This window comes from Vicugna pacos, chromosome 14 (assembly GCF_048564905.1).
Source record: "Vicugna pacos chromosome 14, VicPac4, whole genome shotgun sequence".
In the NCBI taxonomy this organism is placed as follows: domain Eukaryota; kingdom Metazoa; phylum Chordata; class Mammalia; order Artiodactyla; family Camelidae; genus Vicugna; species Vicugna pacos.
This window is the reverse complement of record NC_133000.1, coordinates 17,579,026-17,601,282: the sequence shown is the minus strand read 5'-3', so window position 1 is coordinate 17,601,282 and position 22,257 is coordinate 17,579,026. Positions and strand designations below refer to the sequence as shown.

Below are 22,257 nucleotides of genomic sequence, written 5' to 3'. Positions count from 1 at the left end.
ACTGTTAGTCACCATGCTGTGCATTAGGTCCTCAGGACTTACTCATCTTAAAACTGAAAGTTTGTGCTTTTCAACCACCTTCACCCAATTTGCCCACCCCTACCCCTTGCCTCTGGCAAACCACCAGTCTGTTCTCTGTATCTATGAATTTTTTGTTTGTTTTAATGAGTTATTTGGGGTGAGATCATATAGTATTGTCTTTGTCTGACTTAACTCAGTAGCATAATGTCCTCAGTGTCCATCCATGTTTTTGCAAATGATAGGATTTCCTTCTTTTTATGGTTCAATAATGTTCAGTTGTATTGTATATACCACGCCTTCTTCGTCCATTTTTCCACTGATGGACACTTTGGTGGTTTCCATGTCTTGGCTGTTGTAAATGATGCTGCAGTGAACTTGGAGGGGCAGATATCTTTTCAAGATTGTGATTTCATTTCCTTGGTATAAATACCCAGAAGTAGAATTGCTGGATCATGTGATATTTATATTTAATATTCTAAGGAACCTCCACCCTGTTTTCTATAGTGGCTGCACCAACTTACATTCCCACCAACAGTGCAAAGGAGTTCCCTTTTCACCACATCCTTGCCCACACTTGTTATTTCTGGTTTTCCTGATCACAGCGATCCTAACAGGTGTGAGGTTATAGCTCATGATTTTGGTTTGCATTTTTCTGATTATTACTGATGTTGAGCACCTTTTCATGTATCTGTTGGCTATTTGCATACCTTCTTTGGAAAAAAAAAAGTCTATTCAGATCTTCTGCCCATTTTAAAATCTGATTATTTAGCTCTCTTGCTATTAGGTTATATTTTTTCTGATCTGAATCTCTTATCAGATATGCGATTTGCAAATATTTTCTCCCGATTGGTGGGTTGCCTTTTTGTTTTGTCGATGGTTTCCTTCGCTGCACAGAAGCTTTTTGGTTTGATGTAGCCCCACTTCTTTAATTTTGCTTTTGCTGCCTTTGTTTTTGGTGTCAAATCCAAAAGGTCATTGCCAAGACTGACGTCAAGCAGGTTGGTCTCTGTATTTTCTTCTGTGAGTTTTATGGTTTCGGGTTTCACATTCAGGTCTTTAATCCATTTTGAGTTGATTAGTCGTGCATGGTGTAGGATAGTGGTCCAGTTTCATTCTTTTAAGGGTGGCTATCCAGTTTTTCCAACACCGTTTATTGAAATTACCCTTTTTTCCTTGCATAATCTTGGCTCATTTTCTGTAATTGAAATATATTTGCACAATATATCTGACAAAAATTAATGCATGACTTATATATTGCATATATGACCATACGTTTACTTCTGGGCTCTCTATTCTGTCCCATTGATGTATGGGTCTGTTTTCATGCTAAAACCATACTGTTGTGATTACTATAGCTTTGTGTATGGTTTAAAATCAGAGAATGTGATGCCTCCAGCTTTGTTCTTCTTTCTCAAGATTGCTTTGGTTATTCAGGGTCTCTTGTAATTTCATACAAATTTTAGGATTGTTTCTTCCATTTCTGCAAAAAATGCAACTGGTATTTTCATAGGAATTGCATTGAATATGTAGATCACTTAGGGTAGCATGGACATTTTAACAATACTCTTCCAATCCATGAGCATTGAATATCCTTCCATTTATTTGTATCTTCAGTTTCTTTCATCAATATCTCATAGTTTTCAGTGTATGCATCTCTTACTTCCTTGGTCAAATTTATTTGTATGTATCTTATTCTTTTTGATGCATTTGTAAGTGGGATTGTTTTTCAAAAATCTCTTTGATAGTTTGTTATTAGTGTATAAAAATGCAGCTGACTTCTGTGCATTGATTTTGTATCCTGAAATTTTATTGAATCTATTGGTTGTAGTAGGTCTTGTGTGGTATCTTTTGTGTTTTCTAGATACAATTTCATGTCATCTGCAAATAGCGACAGTTTTACTTTTTCCATTCTGATTTGGATGCCTTCTATTTCTTTTCTTTCCTAATTGTTCTTAGAACTTAAAATACTGTGTTGAATAAAAGTGGCTATAGTGGGAGAAAGCAGAATTTTTAATGTGAAAAAAGGAAGAAGATACTGATGTAACAGAAAAGATTAAGTGAAAACTTTATAGTTCTGAATTGAATTGTAAACATCAGTTGTATCAGTATGAACTCATAATTTGTTTTATCTTTCTAAACAAAGATACATATTTCCTAGATCTGTCCATTGAAAGGGCCCAGAGAGAGGATCTTGGTCGTTAAATACCATCCCCCACTAAAAGAAACAGGGATATTTGGAGAAATGGCTGATTCCAGGTCTTGGCAAGAAATGTACAAAATAATTGAGAAACATACAAGAAAAGAGGGAAACTTTAAAAAAAAAAAAAAAGAGTTCTGTCAAAAAGAGTTTAAGAGCCAATTCAAAAAGGTTCCTGTTGGCCAGAGATGATTTAACTTCAGCATCAATAAGAATAATAAATGCACTGGATTGAAGCAGATCAAATATGTGTAAATGCATGAGTATTTGATTATATTTGAAAAGCCCTCAGTTACCTTTGCCGGGGTGTCTGGTGAATAGAGGGGAAGAGTAAGTGCTTATCGTGTTTCTTCTTGCATGAATTGTACCTTACAGTAACCAAATAATTGATGAGGAAAGTCTCTCCTTATAAAAGGCTTCCAGTTTATAAATGGAGAAAGAAGGATGGAATCAGACTATTACCATTTTGCAACATATAATGAAGTCATGGATTGAGGCGCTAATTGTCTTTGGCTGGTATCATCACAAAAAGGGAGACAGCCAGATAGCACATGCTTCCTATTGGAAGTACACTCCACTACCCATGAAATATTTTTGCCACAGTAACGCAGTCTCATTGTATTCAAGCCTCTGTTCCTCAGAGAGGTTCCCACTTTATCTAAGAATGGCACTCTTGCTCTTTACCCAGCTTCAGTTACCATCATAGTACTTATTATGTAAAAATGTCTTTGATGATTATTGGATTGACTTGTTCATTGTCAGTTGACACTACTGGATTATAAGCTTTCAGGGACGGGGAGTTCATCTTTCTCCTTCAACATTCTGTTCTCAGCATCTTGAATACTGCTTGATACTTAATAGGCACTAAGTTAATATTTGGATCAATGACTTCATGACTCCCAAAGGATCAGTCTATCATCAGCTAATACCTTATTGATGATTAGTGGGTAAGCAGCTGAGGGTAAAATTCTGCAAGTGTGGAAAAGGGAACACAGCTGGAAGTTTGGAGTCAAGCAGAGAACCTGTAGAGGGTGGGTGAGGAAAAATGGAGGTTTGCAGGGGAAAGAGAAGGAAGACAAGGCTAACTTCAGAATTTGAATGACAACTTCACAACAACGAATCCTTTTAAAATGTGGATTTCTCTTTGCAACACTGGTTTTGCTTTGATGGGAGCATGTTTCAAAGCTCCTTGGTGCACTGGTGGAAACTATGCTTTGAAGTCTGGTAGTTGTAGCTGTTTGACCTTGAGCCATTGCCTAATTTTTTTGAACCTCCCATTCTTCATAAGAAAACTGAACTTGATAATATCTTTCTTTCAGGCTTATAAGAATTCGATGAGACGCAGAATGGGGAAGGGCCTGCCACATAGCAGTCGCTCAGCCCTTGTTAGTTCTGTGCCCGTTGCTCTGGGGGAGGAGGGTAGTCGGTGCTCACTGAGGACAACGCCACACGCAGTTCGTGGAGTGCTTTAGAGAGCAGTTCGCAGTTAGTGAAAGTGAATCTTAACTGTTGTGGACACTTGTCATTCTTTTGGCTCAGCATCTTTAAACGTCTGTCCTGTGTCTGGGGAATTGTCTGCCCAGTGAATCTGTGTTTCCCCCAAAGTAGAGGAAAGAAACTCTTTCCCAGCCTCCTGCTGTGGCTGGTGCCCGGCTCCTGACAAGGTTCCAACATGAGACTCGTTCAGAAGCCAGAGAAGGAAGAAGCAGCTGCCACACAGTCTGCATCCTCCTTCTGGGAGCACCCTGGGCTCCGTAGGTGCAGGGCAAGCCATGGGGTCCACACCCAGAGACACAGGCGTGACAGCTGCCTGCGAGTGGCCCTGCAGTGTGATTTGGGCTTGACTATTGGTTGTATAAACTTCAAGCTTGTTTGTTGACCCTTCATAGCCTTTCATAAATTCTTTTTAGCTTAAACTGGAAAGAGTAGTCTGTTGCCCATATATAGACCTTCTGTATTAGTCAAGACGGGTCCACTGCTGTAACAACCCACATCTCAGCAGACTGACACACTGGTGTCTCTCCTCCAAACAATGACTTGGGGACCTAGGCTTTTTCTTGCTTGTGATGCCATAGCTCTGTAGGTCTCGGAATCTCCTGCTGGATTCTCTGTTGGGTCTAGACAGCTGCTGAGCAAACAGAGTGGAGGCTCTCATGGGAGTTTGTAGGTTCTAGGTCCATCCAAGCGACAGTGACATCCATCGCTTCTGCCTGGTAAGATGGATGGATAAAGTAGGAGAGCTGTGTGCCCAAGAGAATGTGACTTCCTCCACTGTTGACCTTGGGCAAGTGAGCATCCCTTTTCTCAGAGCCAGAATGCCTTCCTCATTGGTCACTCCAGTCCATCAGGTGGATGGGAAATGTGATAATGTAGGGAAAGGGGCTGTATAAACTGTAACAGGACTATTGCAGTAAGAGGAGAGGGGCTATTGCAGTGGGGAGAACTGCCCAACCTTAAGATCAGCAAACATCTCAATGGTCAGGCAGAAGAGGGCTTCTCTTTTATAGGGAGGAGCAAATAGGGCTGGAAGGGACAAGAGTGGGCACTTGGGATGAACAAGGGTGTGACTAGAGAGTTAATTAGGGAATGTCTTTCCCTCCGGCGGGCTGAGCCTCAGGAGGGATGTAAGGAGTGATGGCTCCTTGCTCTTGAAGATGAAGGGTAGGTCAAGATCCAGGGGTTTGCAGAAAGGGGAGAAGAAGCCTGACTGGATTCAATCAAGTTAAATTAGTGGGTACGTAGTGCAGATTGGCCAGTGGGAGCCAACAGTTCAGCTAATCATTTATAAAATGAAGAATGGGGATTTGGAGAGTCCAACTCTAGCCTAGTCACAGATATCCAGGGGGTCCTCCCTGGGACCTGCCTAAGTCTGTGGGGAAGGTGGGTCTTTGCAGTAAAGCCATTTCTGGGACACAACAGGGTGAGGCTCCAGTAAAGTCCAACATTGTCAACTGAATACCAAGAATAATCTAAAATGACTATAATAATAGGAATGTGAGAAAGAGTAACAGTTGACACTGGTAGTTAACATTCACTTCTCTGATCTATTTTAATACATTGTAACGCCAAGTACAAGAAAGGGTGTGCATCCAAGACAAACTGCATCGTGTTTAGGAAAATAAAAGCTGAGCTATGAAATAATACTGAGTTACATCTCAAGGTTATCCACAGAGCCCCTGGCATTTGGGATTTTCACTCAAATAAAAATAGAATTTCAGCCTACTTGTGGTTAAGATTAGGTTGAAGTCTTTTTGATTCAATATAGATGTTTATAGTTCCCAATTTTCAATGTTTTAAAACTGTTTCCAACTGAATGTCTTAAACCCAGCTTAAGTTATTTGCAGCTTAAAGTCTGCATGTACTTAGATTTCAGAAAGTTCATTATCTAAACTTGAATTGTATTTTATGAACTCACTGTTAGTCATTAAAGTCACTTATTACTTATGCTCAGCAAGTTCATTTCAATTCTCAGTATTTAAGCTGTTCTCACAGTTAAAAATACCAAAAAGGCTTACTCTACATTATGTACCAACAGCAGGAAAAAAAAAATTTTCATAATTGAAGTAACTTTCAATTTATGTATACAAAACACGTTCAAGGTCAAGGAAGTGCCTCCCACCCATCCTGTGTGTCATGAACAGGAATTTTCTCTTCTCACATAAAGAGGAAAGAAATTTCCACACAGATGGTTTTTGGAGTGTGGGTGGGGGAAACAGGAATGGTGTCAATGGCCAGCAGTTATCGGCCACTTCAAAAATAGGCATCTCTACCTTACCTGTGCTTATAAATCTCCTTCCTGTCGTGGGATCTGGCAGGCCAGTGCGAGGTAAAAGAATTTACCAAAGACAAAGGGTGAAAATAGAAAAGGAGTTTATCAGGTACGCTGTCACAGACGCCAGCGGGCCACACGGATGCGAGGTGCCTGTGTGAGCACCGATGGTGAAAGCTTAGAGTCTTTTGTGGGGAAGGGGTTTGTGAACACAGTGGGCTGGGGTCTGTGTGATCAGCTCATGCACAAGTTTTTAATTGGTTGTGGGCCAGTGAGGAAGTTAGGGTCCGTGAAGGGGCGGTGGAATTTATGACTCCAATAAGGAGGAGACATGGGTTGAAACAAACCAGCCTGAGCTGTTGTGAAAGTAGCCATCTCCTAAGGCTGTTAGTTCTGCTAAGGCAAACGCACGTCAGCAAAGAATGTACTTTATCTTTTGAGAGATTGTAGGCAGACATTTGGGAGCCCAGGAGTGGGGGTCATTGGACTTTGAGGGGCGCCAGTTGGCCTCACTTCCCTGCATGTATCTGACCCTAGTATGAAGGGTCCTTCCATGTTTCCATGGATAATTCTATTTCACATTTCCCTGGGAAAGGAAGCCAACGCTGAGGTCCTGGGACACACACTAGGGAGTAACTCGTTACCAGTGTGCATGGAGTGCCAGTACAAGCCGTGACCCACGTGGTGGCTCCTGCCCACATGTGAACCCCATGTGACAGGCCAGTGCAAACAGGACTCCTCCAATTAAAAAAACCTATCCAATATGATCTTCCTCTGGTTTAATTACATAAAGTTTTGGAAAGAATTTTTTCCAACCTAATGGATCCTTGACTGAACAATGACACCACTGGTGTGTGCAGCTTCCCATCCCTGCCAAAGTCTGCTCGTTAAAGATAAGTGCTCCAAGTTTAATTTATGCTGTATCCTGTGGAGTCTGATTGAAAATAAAGCCACTATTCATTTAAGAATTGTAATATGAGATTCTTTTCCAAAGAAACAGGCCAAGATCTTCAGGAGGGATGGTAATAACATCTCTCATGTAGCCACTAGAAATGTCATCGACTTATTATGAAATTATCTACTAGCTCTTTTAATTCTAAATGACTAAAAGAGCTTCTTGGTTGGATGGCTAACTTTAATAGGAAACCTGTCTACATTTGCCCTTTAGGGAATTCACATTCTCTGTGGACCATCAAATTCAAGGATGAACCTATTTAACTTTTTCATTAGCACAATACAAAGATTAATTAAGCAAGAATCTCTTCGTGGCTGCTCGCCAATGGTTGTTACCAGGTTTGCTAGTTAACTTCTGGAAGTTAAATCCATGGTGGTGAATGTTCTAGGCAGCTGGTTAACCATAGTAACAGTTTTGACAAAGCTTATTGCTGCCTTCAATTGCTCTTGATGGTTTGGAGCCGTTGTAATGAATTTATAAATATTACACATGAGACAGCAGTGCAGATGGAAGGAATTGGCATTTATCCATGGGAGGCCTGAGACAGAGCAAGAATGAAGATAATGACTGACAGGAGTACTGCCACAAATGTAAAAACTGTATTCTAGTTTTCATTTTAAAATAATTTTATTGGGTGGGGTGTAGCTCAGTGGTAGAGCATATGCTTAGCATGCACAAAGTCCTGGGTTCAGTCCCCAGTACCTCCACTAAAAACAAACAAACAAACAAAACCCCAAAAACCTCAAAAAACACTTAAAATAATCTGTTATTTTTAATCATTTTGTTCCCCCCCACTCCACCCCATCACTCACCAATGAAACTTAATTGACATGGAAATATAATGCAGAGAACTGAAATCTGGAAACTAAAGAGTAAAAATTAATGAGGCCTAAGAAATCTCCATGACCCATATTTGCATGTTAATATGAAAAAAAAAAAAAGCTATACTCAAAGGATGAAAATTTAAGTGGACTCAACTAGAATCTGGCCAATTATAATGGTTCTATCACAGAACTCTGGTCCTTCCTTAAAGGAATAAATCCAAAGGAAAAAATGTTCAGACTATACTTAAAAAAAAGAACACAAGAAAAAATATCCACACATTGTATAACAGAGAGACAAATTTTACCTACTACACCACTGGATTCAGTAAATGTTTGGGGGTCCACACTGTTAAAGGATAAATGGAAGCATGTTAAAAATCTTAAGAGCTTCTGACAAAAAAAAAAGTTTCATGTGAGGCGGCGCTAAACGGGCAGTGGTTAGGGGCCCCCTGCCAGCAGGAGCTAGGACATGACTTCTACAGGGAAGGAGGAGGTGCAGCAAGGAGATGCTTTGATTGGCTGTAGCCTCATTTGGGAAAGCTTGGTTGGCTGTTTGTGATTGGTTGTCCTTAGGTTTTGACCTCTTTGGAGCACTTCCAGCTTAGGTGCCGGTTGGCGCCGCCTAATGGCCGCCTTGTTTGATTTAACACTATGTTCAAGTGAAAAAGCGTTCGCAGCACAGGAACCAAGTGGGAACGGGGACTAAGAAGTTCAGTTAAAAACAGTCTCTCAATCCAAGTTGTTCATAATCTGGAAAACCATTGGACACCTGTCTGGCCAAATAGAATGTAACCATTGGAGAAGTGACATAATAGGGACACTAATAATTACAGTAGAGACGTACTGTTGTCACTAAACACACGTTCATGCGCCCAACGCACAGTGAGGCCATACAAACCAAAATGATGGAGTTTGGAGCAGAGGAAGGTTTACTGCGGGGCCAAGCAAGAACGGGTGGCTACTGCCCAAAAAACCCAAGCTCCCCAGTGGTTTTCTGGGGGTTTTTAATTGGTAAAACTTGGCATGTGGGCTGCTGGGTGTGTGACTTTCTTCTGTTGGTGGGGAGGTCACAGGGCGGTGCTCCAGGACTCTTGTGCTCAGCCTGCAGTTACTATCCTCCACCCGGGGTGGGGGCCTTAGTTCCTGCGGAAGAATTCAAAGAAATTGTTAGGTACATCCCTTGAGCAAGAACCAGGACCTTGCTTTAATAGCTGCAGTGTTGTTTCTTGATTGCTCCTCCTTTGTTTCTGCATTCCTTCCCTCACTTCCCTCATTAGCAACTGTTTGAATCTGCTCTGGGGAACTCAGGGAGGTCAAGGAAGTGAATGAAGCCTTTATCCTGCAAATAAAAAGTGGGGACACAGAAAGGTTTTGTGCCCAGGAGGGCCCCACTCGATTAAGGATCCTGCTCAGTTTCACTATGATAAACAAAAAGTGCACACAGGCGGGAATGCTTAATTTGGAAGAGAAAAAGAAAAAATTCACTGAAAAAGTGGCATTTGAACTGTGTTTGAAGGATAAATACAAGTTTAATAAATAATAAAGGTGGCACGGGAGTGATGAAGGGCAGGTGGTATTCTGGGCAGAAGAAGTAACTTTCAACATTTATTAAGAAACTACTATTGTCAAGCACCAAACAGCTGTTACCTAATAAATTAAAACAATTTTTCGGATCCTTTAAAAAAAAAAACAAACTACTTATGTGTCTGGCACTGTGCTGTAGGGGGAGGAAAAAGTTTTCCTCGACCCTCTTTGGCTCCCTGGCTGGGTCTGAAAATTAAACTGATAGATTAACAGGAGAGAAAAATATTCCAGTTATTTAATGTAAATTTTATGTGACACAGGAGCTTTCATAAGAAAATGAAGACTTGAAGCAGTAGTTAAACTTGAGCGTTTTTATGCTGTGTTTGATGAAGAGTGGAAAGTTGTGGAGAAATAAGAGAGGAAGAAGTGGGTAGGAGGTAGCTGCAATAAACTGGGGGAAACTTTGCAAGACCTGCTTCTTTGGATGCTTCTTGGCATCCCAGCGTCTTGGAGATAAAGGAGGGTGCCTCTCCCATCTGAGGGTCTTGTGACCTCTTTCAAGGAAAAAGGGTTGGGGGAGGTCAGAGATCTTGCGTCTGTTGTTTCTTAGATTCCTTCAGCTTAACATAGTCAGTACGCCACAGTGGCACATTTGGGGGTAGCGCGTTCTGAACCCTGTCAGTGTCCTATATTGGCCGCACAAAGGTGGACAAGACACATTATGCAAGATGCTCAGAGTCTCACAGAGGAAGAACAAGCACATGGAGGTCTATTGGGTGTAAAAGATGAATAGTGATGGGAGGGAGATGTAGCTAGAAGGAAGATTGGGGCGAGATTGTGAAGAGCCTTCACAGACCAAGCCATGTGTTTGGACTTTGTTCCATGGAAAATAGGCAGTGCTCATGGATTTTTTAAGCGGAGTGACAGAGAAAGTCCTGGAAACTTAAAACTGCCTACAGCCCAACTCCCTTACTTTATAGATTGGGAAAGTAACACTCAGGGAGATTAAGTGGTTTCCTTAAGCTTATTACTTGGCTGTGGCAAGACCCCAGCTGGAAACAGGTCGATCACATCTATATTTTAGGATAACATAGATTATTCTGGTAGCAGTGTGGAGAATGGATCGGGAAGATGAGGTGGAGGTAGGGTGTCTGAATAATAAGCAGCATGGTCCAAATCCAGAAATGGGATCTAGGATTTAGTATTAATGGGTTGGGTTGTTTTTTTTTTTTTTGGTGTTTTGATGTTTTTGTTTAGTTTTAAAACTTAATGTGCTATAAAATAAGAATCATTCTTTGTATTCATTTTGATATAATTCTCCTGATGTTTTTATCACCTGTTAGAGATGAGAAACAAGGTGTAATTCCCCATTCCCTGCCCGCACGTGCTAGGCGGCATCTTGTGTAAATTGGTGTTTTGCTTTAACCTGTTTGTTCTGCAACAATGAACTACTGTTGGGCTTAATGGTAGATAGTTTGCTGTGTGTTGTATTTAAAGGTTATTGAATGCAATTTGCAGCGCTTAATAAGAAAGCTTATTCTTTGAGTGTTATAAAAATGGCAAACGTATGCTTGAACTGTGGCTGGAAACGTGTGCAGGATGGAGAAGTGACAGCACTGAACGCCAGCTGTATCCATTTGCTAAGGCTGCCATAATGAGACACCACAGACTGAGTGGCTTAAAAACAGAGACTTACTTTCTCACAGTTCTGGAGGCTGGAAGATCAAGATCAAGGTGCCAGCAGGGTTGACTTCCTCTCTCCTTGCTGTGCAGATGGTTGTCCTTCTTGCTGCCTCTTCACATGGTCGTTCATCGGTACATCACACTCCGGTGTCTCTTCCTCTTCTTATAAGGACACCAATCATACCGCATTAGGATCCCATCCTGTTTCATTATAACTTAATCAGCTCTTTGAAGACCTCATCTCCATATATGTTGCATTCTGACGTATTAGGGGTTGGGATTTCAATATATGAATTTGGTGGTGGGGACACAGTTTAGCTCATAACATCACTGGAAAAAACTGGTTAGGTGAAAATTAGATAGCAGTAGGCATCTTGTATTTGTGTAGTAAATTACAGTTTACGTAGCAATTTTACATGCTTATCTCATTTAATTTGAATAGGCATTTGTTATTTGGTCCAAAGTGTTCCTGACTCTAGTTGCACCTACAGCAGAATTCTTGCTCCTGTTTAGAGTTTATCCAGAATGATTAATGGATGCAGGTTGAAAGATGTGCAAATTATATTCCAGTAATTTTTAAATCCCAGTTTTCTCTAGATACAGCTTATTCTGAAGATAATATGTAAACAGACAAATGTAAAAAGTGTGATTTGAATGTCATGTCTTTTACCTCTTCTGATAAAGGAACAAATCCAGTTTAAACTAAACTAAATTAGCCTAAAGAGTTAGAAGACTTGAAGGCTTTTCTAGGGCTGGAAGATCTGTTTCCAAGATGGTGCACTCAGATGGCTATTGACAGAAAAACGTTGGTTTTTCACCACATTTCGTAGAGTAGTTTGAAATGTTCTCATGACATGGCAGCTGGCTTCCCCAGAGCAAGTCATCCAGGAGAACAAAACATGAAGCCTTTTATGGACCTAGGCTTGGAGTCATTCACCTTCACCCTTCATGTATTCACACTTCCCCATTCATTAGAAGTGAGTCATCAAGTCCAGCCCACATTCAAGGAGAGGTCCCTTCATTACTACTTGGAGAGGTAGGTAGGTAGGTAAATAAGTAGGTGGGGAGATAGATAGACAGTTAGATTTAATCTATATTAATGGCAGGAGAAAATCTGACCCAGAAGCAATCTGAATTAAACTTTGTGATGTAGGAAGAAGACTGAGAAGCGCTGAAAGATTTTTGTAAACAAAATCCTGTCCTGTTGCTCACTGACGGCTGAGCAGTGAGCCCTTTCCTAGCCTGAGCTCTCTGCTCCTGACAAGCAGACTGACATACCTTTGGCATATCTCTGAGTTATCATATAGTGCGTTTCTGCCTAACTCTTATAATTCTCTGCCATCTGCTTGCTTGATAGATGAGGAAGCCAAGGACAATGGGGACCATGGCTTGCTCAAGGTCACACTGCCACAGCAGTGCAAGAAGGCTCCCTTTTCTCCACATCTTCACCAGCACTCGTTGTTTCTTGTCTTTTTGAAAATAGCCATTCAAACAAATGTGAGGTGATACTGTGGTTTTGACTTCCATTTCCCTTATAATTAGTCATGTTGAACACCTTTTCATGTACCTGTTGGCCATCTGTGGATCATCTTTAGAAAAATGTCTATTCAAATCCTCTGCCCATTTTTTAATGGGGTTGTTTGGGGGTTTTATTGGGGGGTGGTCTATTGAGTTGTGTGAGTTTTTAAAAAAATATATTTGAATGTTAATCCCTTTTCAGATATATGATTTGCAAATATTTTCTCAATTTGGTAGGTTGCCTTTTCATGTTGTTGATGGTTTTCTTTGCTGTGCAGAAACTTTTTGGTTTGATACCGCTCCACTTGTTTATTTTTGCTTTTTTTTTTGTCTTTGCTTTTGAAGTCAGTTCCAGAAAATCACTGCCAACTCATGTCAAGGAGCTTAGTGCCTATGTTTTCCTCTGAGTTTTATGGTTTCATGTTTCGCTTTGAAGTCTTTAATCCGTTTTGAGTTAGATTTCTTTATGATGTAAGATAGTGGTCCAGTTTTATTCTTTTGCATGGGGCTGTCTGGTTTTCTCAGCCCCATTTATTGAGGAGATTGTCCTTTCCCCATTGTAGATTCTTGACTCCTTTGTCACAAATTAATTGACCATATATGCATGGGTCCATTGATCTGTTTTTATACCAATACCATACTGTTTTAATTACTCTAGCTTTGTAATATAGTTTGAAATCAGGGAGTGTGATATTTATAGCTTAATTCTTTTTCTCAGTATTGCTTTGGTTATTCAGGGTCATTTGTGGTTCCATATATACTTTAGGATTGTTTGTTCTATTTCTGTGAAAAGTGCCATTGGAATTTGGTAGGGATTGCATCGAATCTGTTTTATTGGTTTGGGTAGTATGGACATTTTTACAACATTAATTTGTCCAATTCATGGATTATCTTTCCACTTATTTTTATCTTCAGTTTCTTTTTCTATCTTTATAGTTTTCAGTGTATGGATTTTTCACCTCCGTGATTAAGTTTATTCCTAAGTGTTTTATTCTTTTTGATGCAATTATAAATGAGATTGCTTTCTTAATTTCTCTTTCTGATAGTTTGTTGTTAGTGTATATAAACAGCAGATTATTGCATATAGATTTTGTGTCTTGCAACTTTACTGAATTCATTTATTAGTTCTAATAGTTTTTGATGGAATTTAGGATTTTCTCTATATAATATGCCATCTGCAAATAGTGAGTTTTACTTCTTTACAAGTTGGATGAGTTTTCTTTCTATTTCTTGACTAATTGATCTAATTGTCTTGTTCCTGATCTTAGAGGAAAAGCTTTCAGCTTTTCACCATTGAGTATGATAACTGTGGGCTTGTCATATATGGTCCTTAGTATGTTAAGGTATGTTCCTTCTATACCAACTTTAAGAGTTTTTTTTATCATGAATGGATGTTTAATTTTGTCAAATGCTTTTTCTGCATCTATGGAGATAATCATGTAATTTTTTATCCTTCATTTGGTTAGTGAGATGTATCACATTGATTAATTTGCTGATGTTGAACCACCCTTGCATCCATAGAATAAATCTGACTCGGTCAAGATGCATGATCCTTTTGATGTATTGTTGAATTTGGTTTCCTAATATTTTGCTGAGGACTTTTGCATCTATCTTCATCAGGGATATTGGCTTGTAGTTTTCTTTTCTTGTAACGTCCTAGTGTGGTTTTGGTATCAGGGTAATGCTGGACTCATAAAATGCATTTGAATGTGTTGTGTCCTCTTATATTTTTTTGGAAGAGTTTGAGAAAGATTGGTAGTAATTCTTTAAATGTTTGGTAGAATTTATCAGTGGAGACATCTGGTCCTGGACTTTTGTTCATTGAGAGGGGTTTGATCAATGACTCAGTCTCCTTACTGGTAATCATTCTGTACAGATTTTCTGTTTCTTTATGATTCAGTCTTGGAAAATTGTATGTTTCTAGAACTTTATCCATTTCCTGTAGGTTGTACAATTTGTTGGTGAATAAACACAGTAGTCTCTTATCCTTGATATTTCTGTGGTATCAGTTGTAAGGTCTCCTTTTTCATTTTTGATTCTGTGTATTAAAGTCTTCTCTTTTTTCTTGGTGTGTCTAGCTAAAGATTTGTTAATTTTGTTTATCTTTTCAAAACAAACAGCTCTTAGTTTTACTGATCTTTTCTGTTGACTTTTAAGTTTATTTAAATTCGTTTATTTCTGCTATGATTTTTCTTTCTTCTTCTTGTCTGGATGATCTATCCACTGATGAAAGTGGGGTAGTAAAGTCCCCTTCTATTATTGTACTAATGTCAGTTCTTTCTTGTAGGTTTGTTAATATTTGCTGTATTAGGTGCTCCTATGTCAGGTACACAAATACTGTGAAGTGTTATATTTTCTTGTTGGATTGACCCTTTTATCATTATATAATGACCGTCTTTGTTTCTTACCACAGTTTTTATCTTAAAGTCTATTTTGTTTGAGATAAGTATAGCTATTCCAACTTTCTTTTGGTTTCCATTTGCATGGAATACCTTTTGCTGTTCCTTCATTTTCAGTCTGTGTGTGCATACATCTGAAGTGAATCTCTTCTAGGCAGAATATAGATAGGTCTTGTTTTGTTGTTGTTGTTGTTTTAATCCATTTAGCTCCTCAATGTCTTTGGATTTGAGAATTTAACCTATTTACATTTAAACTAATTATTGATAGATATGCACTTATTACCATTTTAATTGTTATCTGACTGTTTTGTAATTCCTTTTTTTTTTCCCCCTCTTCCCTTGCTCTCTTCCTTTGTGATTTGATGACTTTCTGTAGTGGTATGCTTAGATTTCTCATTATGTTTTGTGACTCTATTATAGGTTTTTGCTTTGTGGTTACCATAAGGCTTATATAAAACAACTTACTTATCACAGGCCTCTTTTTGTTTGTTTTAAAGGGAGATTAATTTTATTGAATTTATCAAATCTTGGATTTTACCTTCAGAAATATTTGTTAGTTATTTGCAAATAAGTTTGAAATCAGTCTCTGTGTGTCTTAGTTCAAATCCTCAAGAGACAGTATGATTGGCAGCTGGCAGGTCAAATCTGCTGCAGCAGGAAGGAGGTCCATGTGGTAGAGCCCGGCCGCCCTGCTCAAGGCTGTGAATGGAATGTGAACTAGAAGCACAACAAATACAGTTGATTGACAGCTCTGCTTTGGGGGCACACCACATACCACAGGCCATTTTCAGTTGATAACAACTTAAGTATGAACTCAACCTAAAGCTCTACATTTTAATCCCCACCATTTTATTTTAGTATTACAGTGTGTATCTATCTTGTATATCTATTAACAAATCATTATGGTTATACTATTTTTACTAATTTTGTCTTTTAACCTTTATACTAGCTTTATAAGTAAGTAACCCATCACTGTTACATTAGATTGTTCTGAATTTTACTATACAGTTACCTTGACCAGGGAGATGTACACTCTCGTATGTTTTCCTGTTAGTAATTAACACTCTTTCTTTTCAGTTTAAAGAAGTCCTTGTAACATTTCTTGTAAGGCCAGTCCACTGGTGATTAACAACATTAACTTTTCTTGTTGAGGACATGCTTTATCTCTCCTTTAATTGTGAGGGACAACTTTTTCAGGCAGAGAATTCTTGGCTGGCAGGTTTTTTTTGTTTTTGGGGTTTTTTTTTTTTTTCAGCACTTTGAGTATATTTATGTCACTCTCTTCTGGCCTGCAAAGTTTCTGTTGACAAAATCTGATATTCATAGGAGGGTTCCCTTATAGTATCAAGTTATGTTTTTTCTTGCTGCTTTTAAGATACTCTCCTGGTCTTTAACTTGAACTTAATATAGTGTGCCTCCATGTGGGTCTCTTTATGTTCATGTTGTTTGGAACTCTCTAGGCTTTCTGGATTTGATGTCTGTTTCCTTCTCCAAGTTAGGGAAGTTCAGCCATTTCTTCAAATTAGTTTCCTACTCATTTTTCTCTCTCTTCTCCTTCTGGGATCCCTATAATGTGAGTGTTGGTCTACTTGATGTTGTCTCATTAGTCCCTAAAGCTATCTTCACTCTTTCATTCTTTTTGCTTTTTGCTGCTCTGTTGGGTGAGTTCCATTGCTCCGACTTCCAAGTTCACTAATGCTTCCTTCTGCTTCATTTATTCCGCTGTTAAACCCTTCTATTGGATTTTTCAGTTCCTATCCTATTCTTCAGCGTTGTGATTTCTGTATGGTACTATTTTACATTATTCATTTCTTTGTTGAAATTCTCACTTTGTTCATGGATTGTTCCCCTGACCTCAGAGAGCACTTTGACCACCATTTTTAACTCTTTATCAGATAAATCACTTATCTCCATTTCATTTAAGTCTTTTTTTTTTTGAGGTTTTATCTAATTCTTTCACTTGGAACTTATCCCTCTGTTTCTTCATTTTTCTTGACTCTGTCTTGGTTTCCATTAGAAACAACAGCAATCCCTCCTACAGTTGACGGAGCAGCTTTGTGTAGATGAACTTTAATGTTCAAACCCTGTCCTAATTCTTATTTGCCTGTCAAACCTCTGTGATTGTCCAAGTACCCTACTTTCTTTCTAGTGGCTCCCAATAGTTATGGGTGGGTGTTCCAAAACCTGTCAGTGGCCCAAACAGGATCTCTTTCAGCACCTAGACTCAGTGATTGCAAGACAGGCCCTCAGGCAGCAGCTTTTAAAGTATGTAAATATACCTTTATCTGGGCAAGATTGGGAAATGGATGTTTCTGTCTGCTCCTTCTCCACCGAGCCCTCAAAGAGTTAACCATTTCTTTCTTTGCTACTGTCCCACTGAACCTGTGGACACAAACCCTGCTATAAGGGGATGTGTCCTCTGAGTGGCAGCCACAAAAGTTGGGGTGCCAGACATGCACACAGTTTCTTTCTCAGGGACACCAACAACCTGGAGCTAGGCAGAGGGAGAGCGCACAGATGGCACCTACACCGGTCTCCAGCCCTAGAATCGGCCCCTAGAGGTGAGCCAAACCAGAAGCCTGCCCTTCAGGCTGAAACTCCAAGACAAATAAGCCTTTTTCACAGAAAGACTTGGAGTTTGTTTCAGTCTGCTGTCTCTGTGCTGTGCCCTGGAGGTGACAGCCAGCCAAGAACTAGTCTGTGTGTTACAGACCCATTGGGTCCATGAATGCAAGCCCCACAGGCCACCAGAGCCAGTCAAGGGGTGTATCCAGGGCAGCAGCCAAAACTGTGGCACCAGACACATGTACAAGCTCCCCCCTGGGAGATACTGGTGGTCTGAGCACAGCAGAAGGGAGTATATGAAGATGGGGCCTGCCCTCCAATGTCTCTGGAGAGGATTCCAGTTGGCCCTTAGTGTGTGTTTAATTAGAAGCCTGTCCCTCAAGCCACAGCTATGAAGATAAGCTACTAGGCCTCTTTTGCAAAAAGACTGGGCGCTCAGTCTGTTGCCTCTCTGCGGTGCCCCGGCAGTGGTTCCTGGCTGAGAACTTTCCCCATTTGTTGCAGTCCTGTGGGACCCACAGGCACAGGCCCTGCTGGCCATCACACCCAGGCAACGTAGAGGTGTCTACTGGGCAGCAGCTGCAACAACTGGGGCATAGGTAAGTGTACAGGATCCATCTAGAGGGATACCAGTGAGCTGGAGCAAGGCGGAGGGCAAGTGCGAGGCTGGTGCCTGCTGGTCTCGGTCTCTGCAATGTCAGGACGCTGCTAGACGTGTTTTACATTAGATACTGCCCCTCAGGCTCATGTGCTACGCAGATAAGCTGCTTTCACAGCACTGGTGCTGGGCCCCGGGGTAGGTGGATACACAAGCACCCTTTAAGATCTGTTTCTCAGCTCGCTGTGGCTTTGTGGGTCTCATGGACAAAAGCTCCCTTGACTTTCAAAGCTACTTGTTTTGGGGAGCTTGTCTCAGGGGCAGGTCTTAAAAACAGGCGTACAAGATGTGGGTTCCAACCCTTTGCTCCTTAGGGAAAACCTCAGGGTTGTGAGTTTCCTCCTGATTGTGGGTTTTCCACACTGAGCGGAACTTATGGTGAGATTGTGTCTCAGCCTCTGCTACCAGCTTCAGCGTGGGTTTTTACTTCCAGGAGTCGTTCAGCTAGTTTGGATTTTTTTCCCAGAGGACACTGTTCTGCATGCAGCTATAGGTTCAGTGTGTCTGCGGGGGGAGGTGCTCCTCCTGTGCTGCCATCTTGAACTGGAACCCATACGCCTTTTAAAATAAGTTGAGGTTCAGATGCTGGCTCTTCTTTCTGAGATTTAAAAGCATTATTAACAGTATAGATACTATATACTTTCATCTTTACCCAATTAAAGAGTAAAGAATAAGGTGGGGTATTCTGATGCCACAAGCTTTCAAGTTAATAAACGTTAAGTCCTAAGTAGTCATGGGGAAGGCTGGGGAAGACAACCTGCCGTTACTGATCAGAATAAAGAGAAGTAACAGGTCAGATTCTTCAGCATGTATTAAGTCACTAGCTAAGTATAGTTACAAATTTTTGTGACGGTTACCAGCTATTGTAAGTTACTACAAGGCTTTACTGAACAGTGAATCTGTCCCCCCAAAATCAAACTGACTCAACAAAAGTATCTGTTAACTTTCCTGCTACTTAATTTTGCACTGCAGACATCCTCCTGCCTCCCTTCCATCTAGACCACTCCTTACCACTAGCAGCTGGAGTCCAGCTGTGCAGTTAAGGCAGTGGACAAATGTGATCCATCAGTTATGATGACCTTTAACTTTACCAACAAATAATTTATAGATTTGGAAGGTGTTTTCAGGAATGCTGGTTTCATTGAGATTTTTAAGAGCTCTTATGGAAAATTCAACACAAAAATTTGCTTTAGAAGAACTTTATGGGCATATGATTAGCAGTATATAGAGTATTTGAATTTAAAAAAATTATGATTTAACACTACATTCCATCATAAAGCTCTGAATACTGTGACTAGGCAAAGGAACAGTTTTTAAAATTTCTTTCACTAAAGAACAAAAAGATATTCAAAATTAAAAAGGCAACATATTTTGACTGTACAGCAAATTTACCTAGTTTTCATTCTATAAATAAATAATTTGTGAAATACTCTAAAGTCAGTGGACAAAACAGAAAACCGTTATTTTTTGTTACATCCCACAATTCTTAGAACTAAGACTAGAGGTTCCAGGACTTTGAATCTTCATGCTATATAGCATATACAGTGGGCATTCTCCACTGTATCAGGAAATGGTTTTTTAAAGGGTATTCATTCTCCAGGCCATTAAATAATTTTAACTTTTTTTCTTTATTCAAAACATTTACCAATTAGAAGAAGAAAGAGACCTGAAAAATCTGATTACTTTTTTGTGGGGTTTTTTTTTTTTTTGCTACTTGCAATTTTCTTTTACATGCTTTCATAGTCATTTGAAAATAAGATAATTTCCTTTGGGTATTATGTACAAATTAAATGCACAATGAATGTTTCTTCAAATGAACATAAACTTTCAATCAGTAACATGTCACCTGTAGCAAAGAGGATACCAAACTACTGTGACAGGTAACAAAAGATTACAGTTTAACAAAAACCTGTCAGAGGCAATCATCAAATTACAATTTTGATGGGGTTCCTTCATTATTATTATTGTCTGTCCATAAATCCAGCAGCGTGGAGTCCATTTCAAATCCTTCTAAGAGTCCACTTCATGAGTTAAATATGTACATACAAAATAAAGCAGCTATACTGTCATTTTTAAAAAGTAAATTATTTTACATATTCTAGGCTGGAGGCAGGTTAATGTAATCAAAGGTTATCGCTCTGAAAAGTATGATGGTAGGATTTTACAGCTCAGGTTACACAGGTTAACTCTTGGTTTGTGTCAAGTATCACTGAGCTATGTCTGAAGGACATCCTCACTCCTGTCACATTTATTTACAGCTGTCCAATAATAAGCACTTGAGCGGTAAAAATATTTCCAGTATGAAATGTGTGATGTTGAAGACAAATGTTTCAGAGCATCAGGAATTAGATTAACAAAAGAGCAAAGTAAATGTAGAACAAGGAAAGGGAAGTTACATTTATTAAAAATAAAAATAGTAGAATCTCTGATAACAAAACCATTTAGAATCCAAACATCTCCAACATGCACTTAAGAATGCACATGTATTTTAAAAACCCACAGAGCCGTTAAGTAGTTTTTTTTGTTTGTTTGTTTTGTTTTTAGAATTTTAGAAGCAAAAAAGAGCTGGGGCCGGGGCCGGGGCCTGCGGGAGGCCGGCCCGCAAACAGCGGGCCCAGCGCCCCTTCCCGCGTCCAGTCGGCGCGGCGGGTCATTGGGTGAATGCGCCGCTGCTGGTGGAGACCGCAGTTCTGGAGGGCTGATCTGGTACGTAAGTCAGTGGCTCCATTTCATAAAAAATCTGCAGAGGCTGGAAGAGCAGGGACGACCGTTTTCAAAATCTTCAGCTTTAACAGAAGGTACAGAATAAACTACTAAATCTAGAGGCTTTCACATTATTTTGCCCGAGTATCAAGTACTGTGTAAAAATTCCTGTAAAATCTTAAGTTAGACAAAACTAGTCTCTTTAAGCTTTAGATCAAAGCTCTTCACTCTGTCAGCATGGCTGATCAATCTTTTCTGCCTCTGTCACTAATAATGCTTGTCAAAGCAAGGAACTTTGAGAAAAAATGTGCACGGCTGAAGGAAAATAGTACCAAAAATGCCACTGGACGCCGTCCTAAGAAACACACAGCTCCTGCTGGATACCGGGCTGTGAGAGTTTATTGTCTTCAGTCTTTTCCTGTCCTGGAGCTTGGCAAGTAGTCTTCCGCTTAAATAATCGAAGGCTCAATCGTAACAATTCATTGTCCACCACAGGAGCATTTGTATAAGCTTGTTTTATGGTGCCCTATTTGGAGAAAACAAAAACAAAGGAAAAAAACAGTGTACATATTAGCTGACCGTACATAACAGCAGTAGAAACGACAGGTTACCTGCTAACAGAAGTATCCGTTATAAGAAAAATTAATTTGGGATGGATATTAAATTAGCTGTATTAGATATTTAAAAGCAAAATTAGGAAAAGTTTTAAGACTCAAGGAATCTTAGAAAAGAAAGCAATCTTTGAAGGGTACCCAGTCTAACTTCTTGCTTAAAGTAGGGATCTTCTCAACAATCCCTGACAGGCCATCACCAGTTTTTACTTCATCATTGCTAATGATAAAACAAAATGACAAAAAACACACTACACATCCTACTGCTGAGTGGTACTTTATTTCTTTTCAAAGAGTCCAGCTCTTTGGGATGAAATAAAATCTCTTCCCAGGAGCTACACACTAATTTGATTTTAGTTTCACATGACAAACCTTCAAGTCTCTGAAAAGAAGCACCAAACATTCCATGCCTTACTATCTCCTTTGTTCTAAGATGTATGTCTCTCTCTACTGGAACTCAAAGCTACATTAGCATTTTTAAAACGTATTGTCAGGAAATTTTGTTAAATGTTCTCCAATCATGTGTATGATGAAATAAAGTAAGATTGGATTATTTCCGGCATTCTGTTATTTCTCTTCTAGAATCTTTAAAAGGAGCAGTAATTCCTTATCACATCTGCACTACAAAAAATATTTTATAAGTTGTGACACAGTAAAATTGACTTATGTGTAGTTCTGTGAGTTTTTACTGATGTATACATTCAAGTAACCAAGTCCACAATCAGGATAGAGAAGATTCATCATTTTAAAAACTTCATTTATTATCCCTTCATATTCATACTTCTTCCCAACTCTAACCCCTCGTAAACAATAACTTTTATAATGTGCTA

The 22,257-nt window shown here is 39.6% G+C and overlaps 1 protein-coding gene and 1 long non-coding RNA gene across 11 annotated transcripts in view; one reads left to right on the top strand and one right to left on the bottom strand.

Moving 5' to 3' along the window:
* LOC140701126 (uncharacterized) overlaps positions 1–20,945 on the top strand; it is a 66,179-nt gene extending 45,234 nt beyond the window's left edge. For both annotated transcript variants that reach the window (XR_012080001.1, XR_012079999.1), the window contains exon 5: positions 20,658–20,945. This is a non-coding gene — a long non-coding RNA (uncharacterized lncRNA). The remainder of the gene's footprint in view (positions 1–20,657) is intronic.
* The window catches only part of ZC3H13 (zinc finger CCCH-type containing 13), a 92,004-nt gene continuing 90,242 nt past the window's right edge, over positions 20,496–22,257 (bottom strand). For all 9 annotated transcript variants that reach the window (XM_031684535.2, XM_031684534.2, XM_015243711.3 and 6 more), the window contains one exon: positions 20,496–21,342. In XM_031684535.2, the coding sequence (XP_031540395.1) occupies positions 21,172–21,342 (171 nt within the window). In that variant the 3' untranslated portion in view covers positions 20,496–21,171. The remainder of the gene's footprint in view (positions 21,343–22,257) is intronic.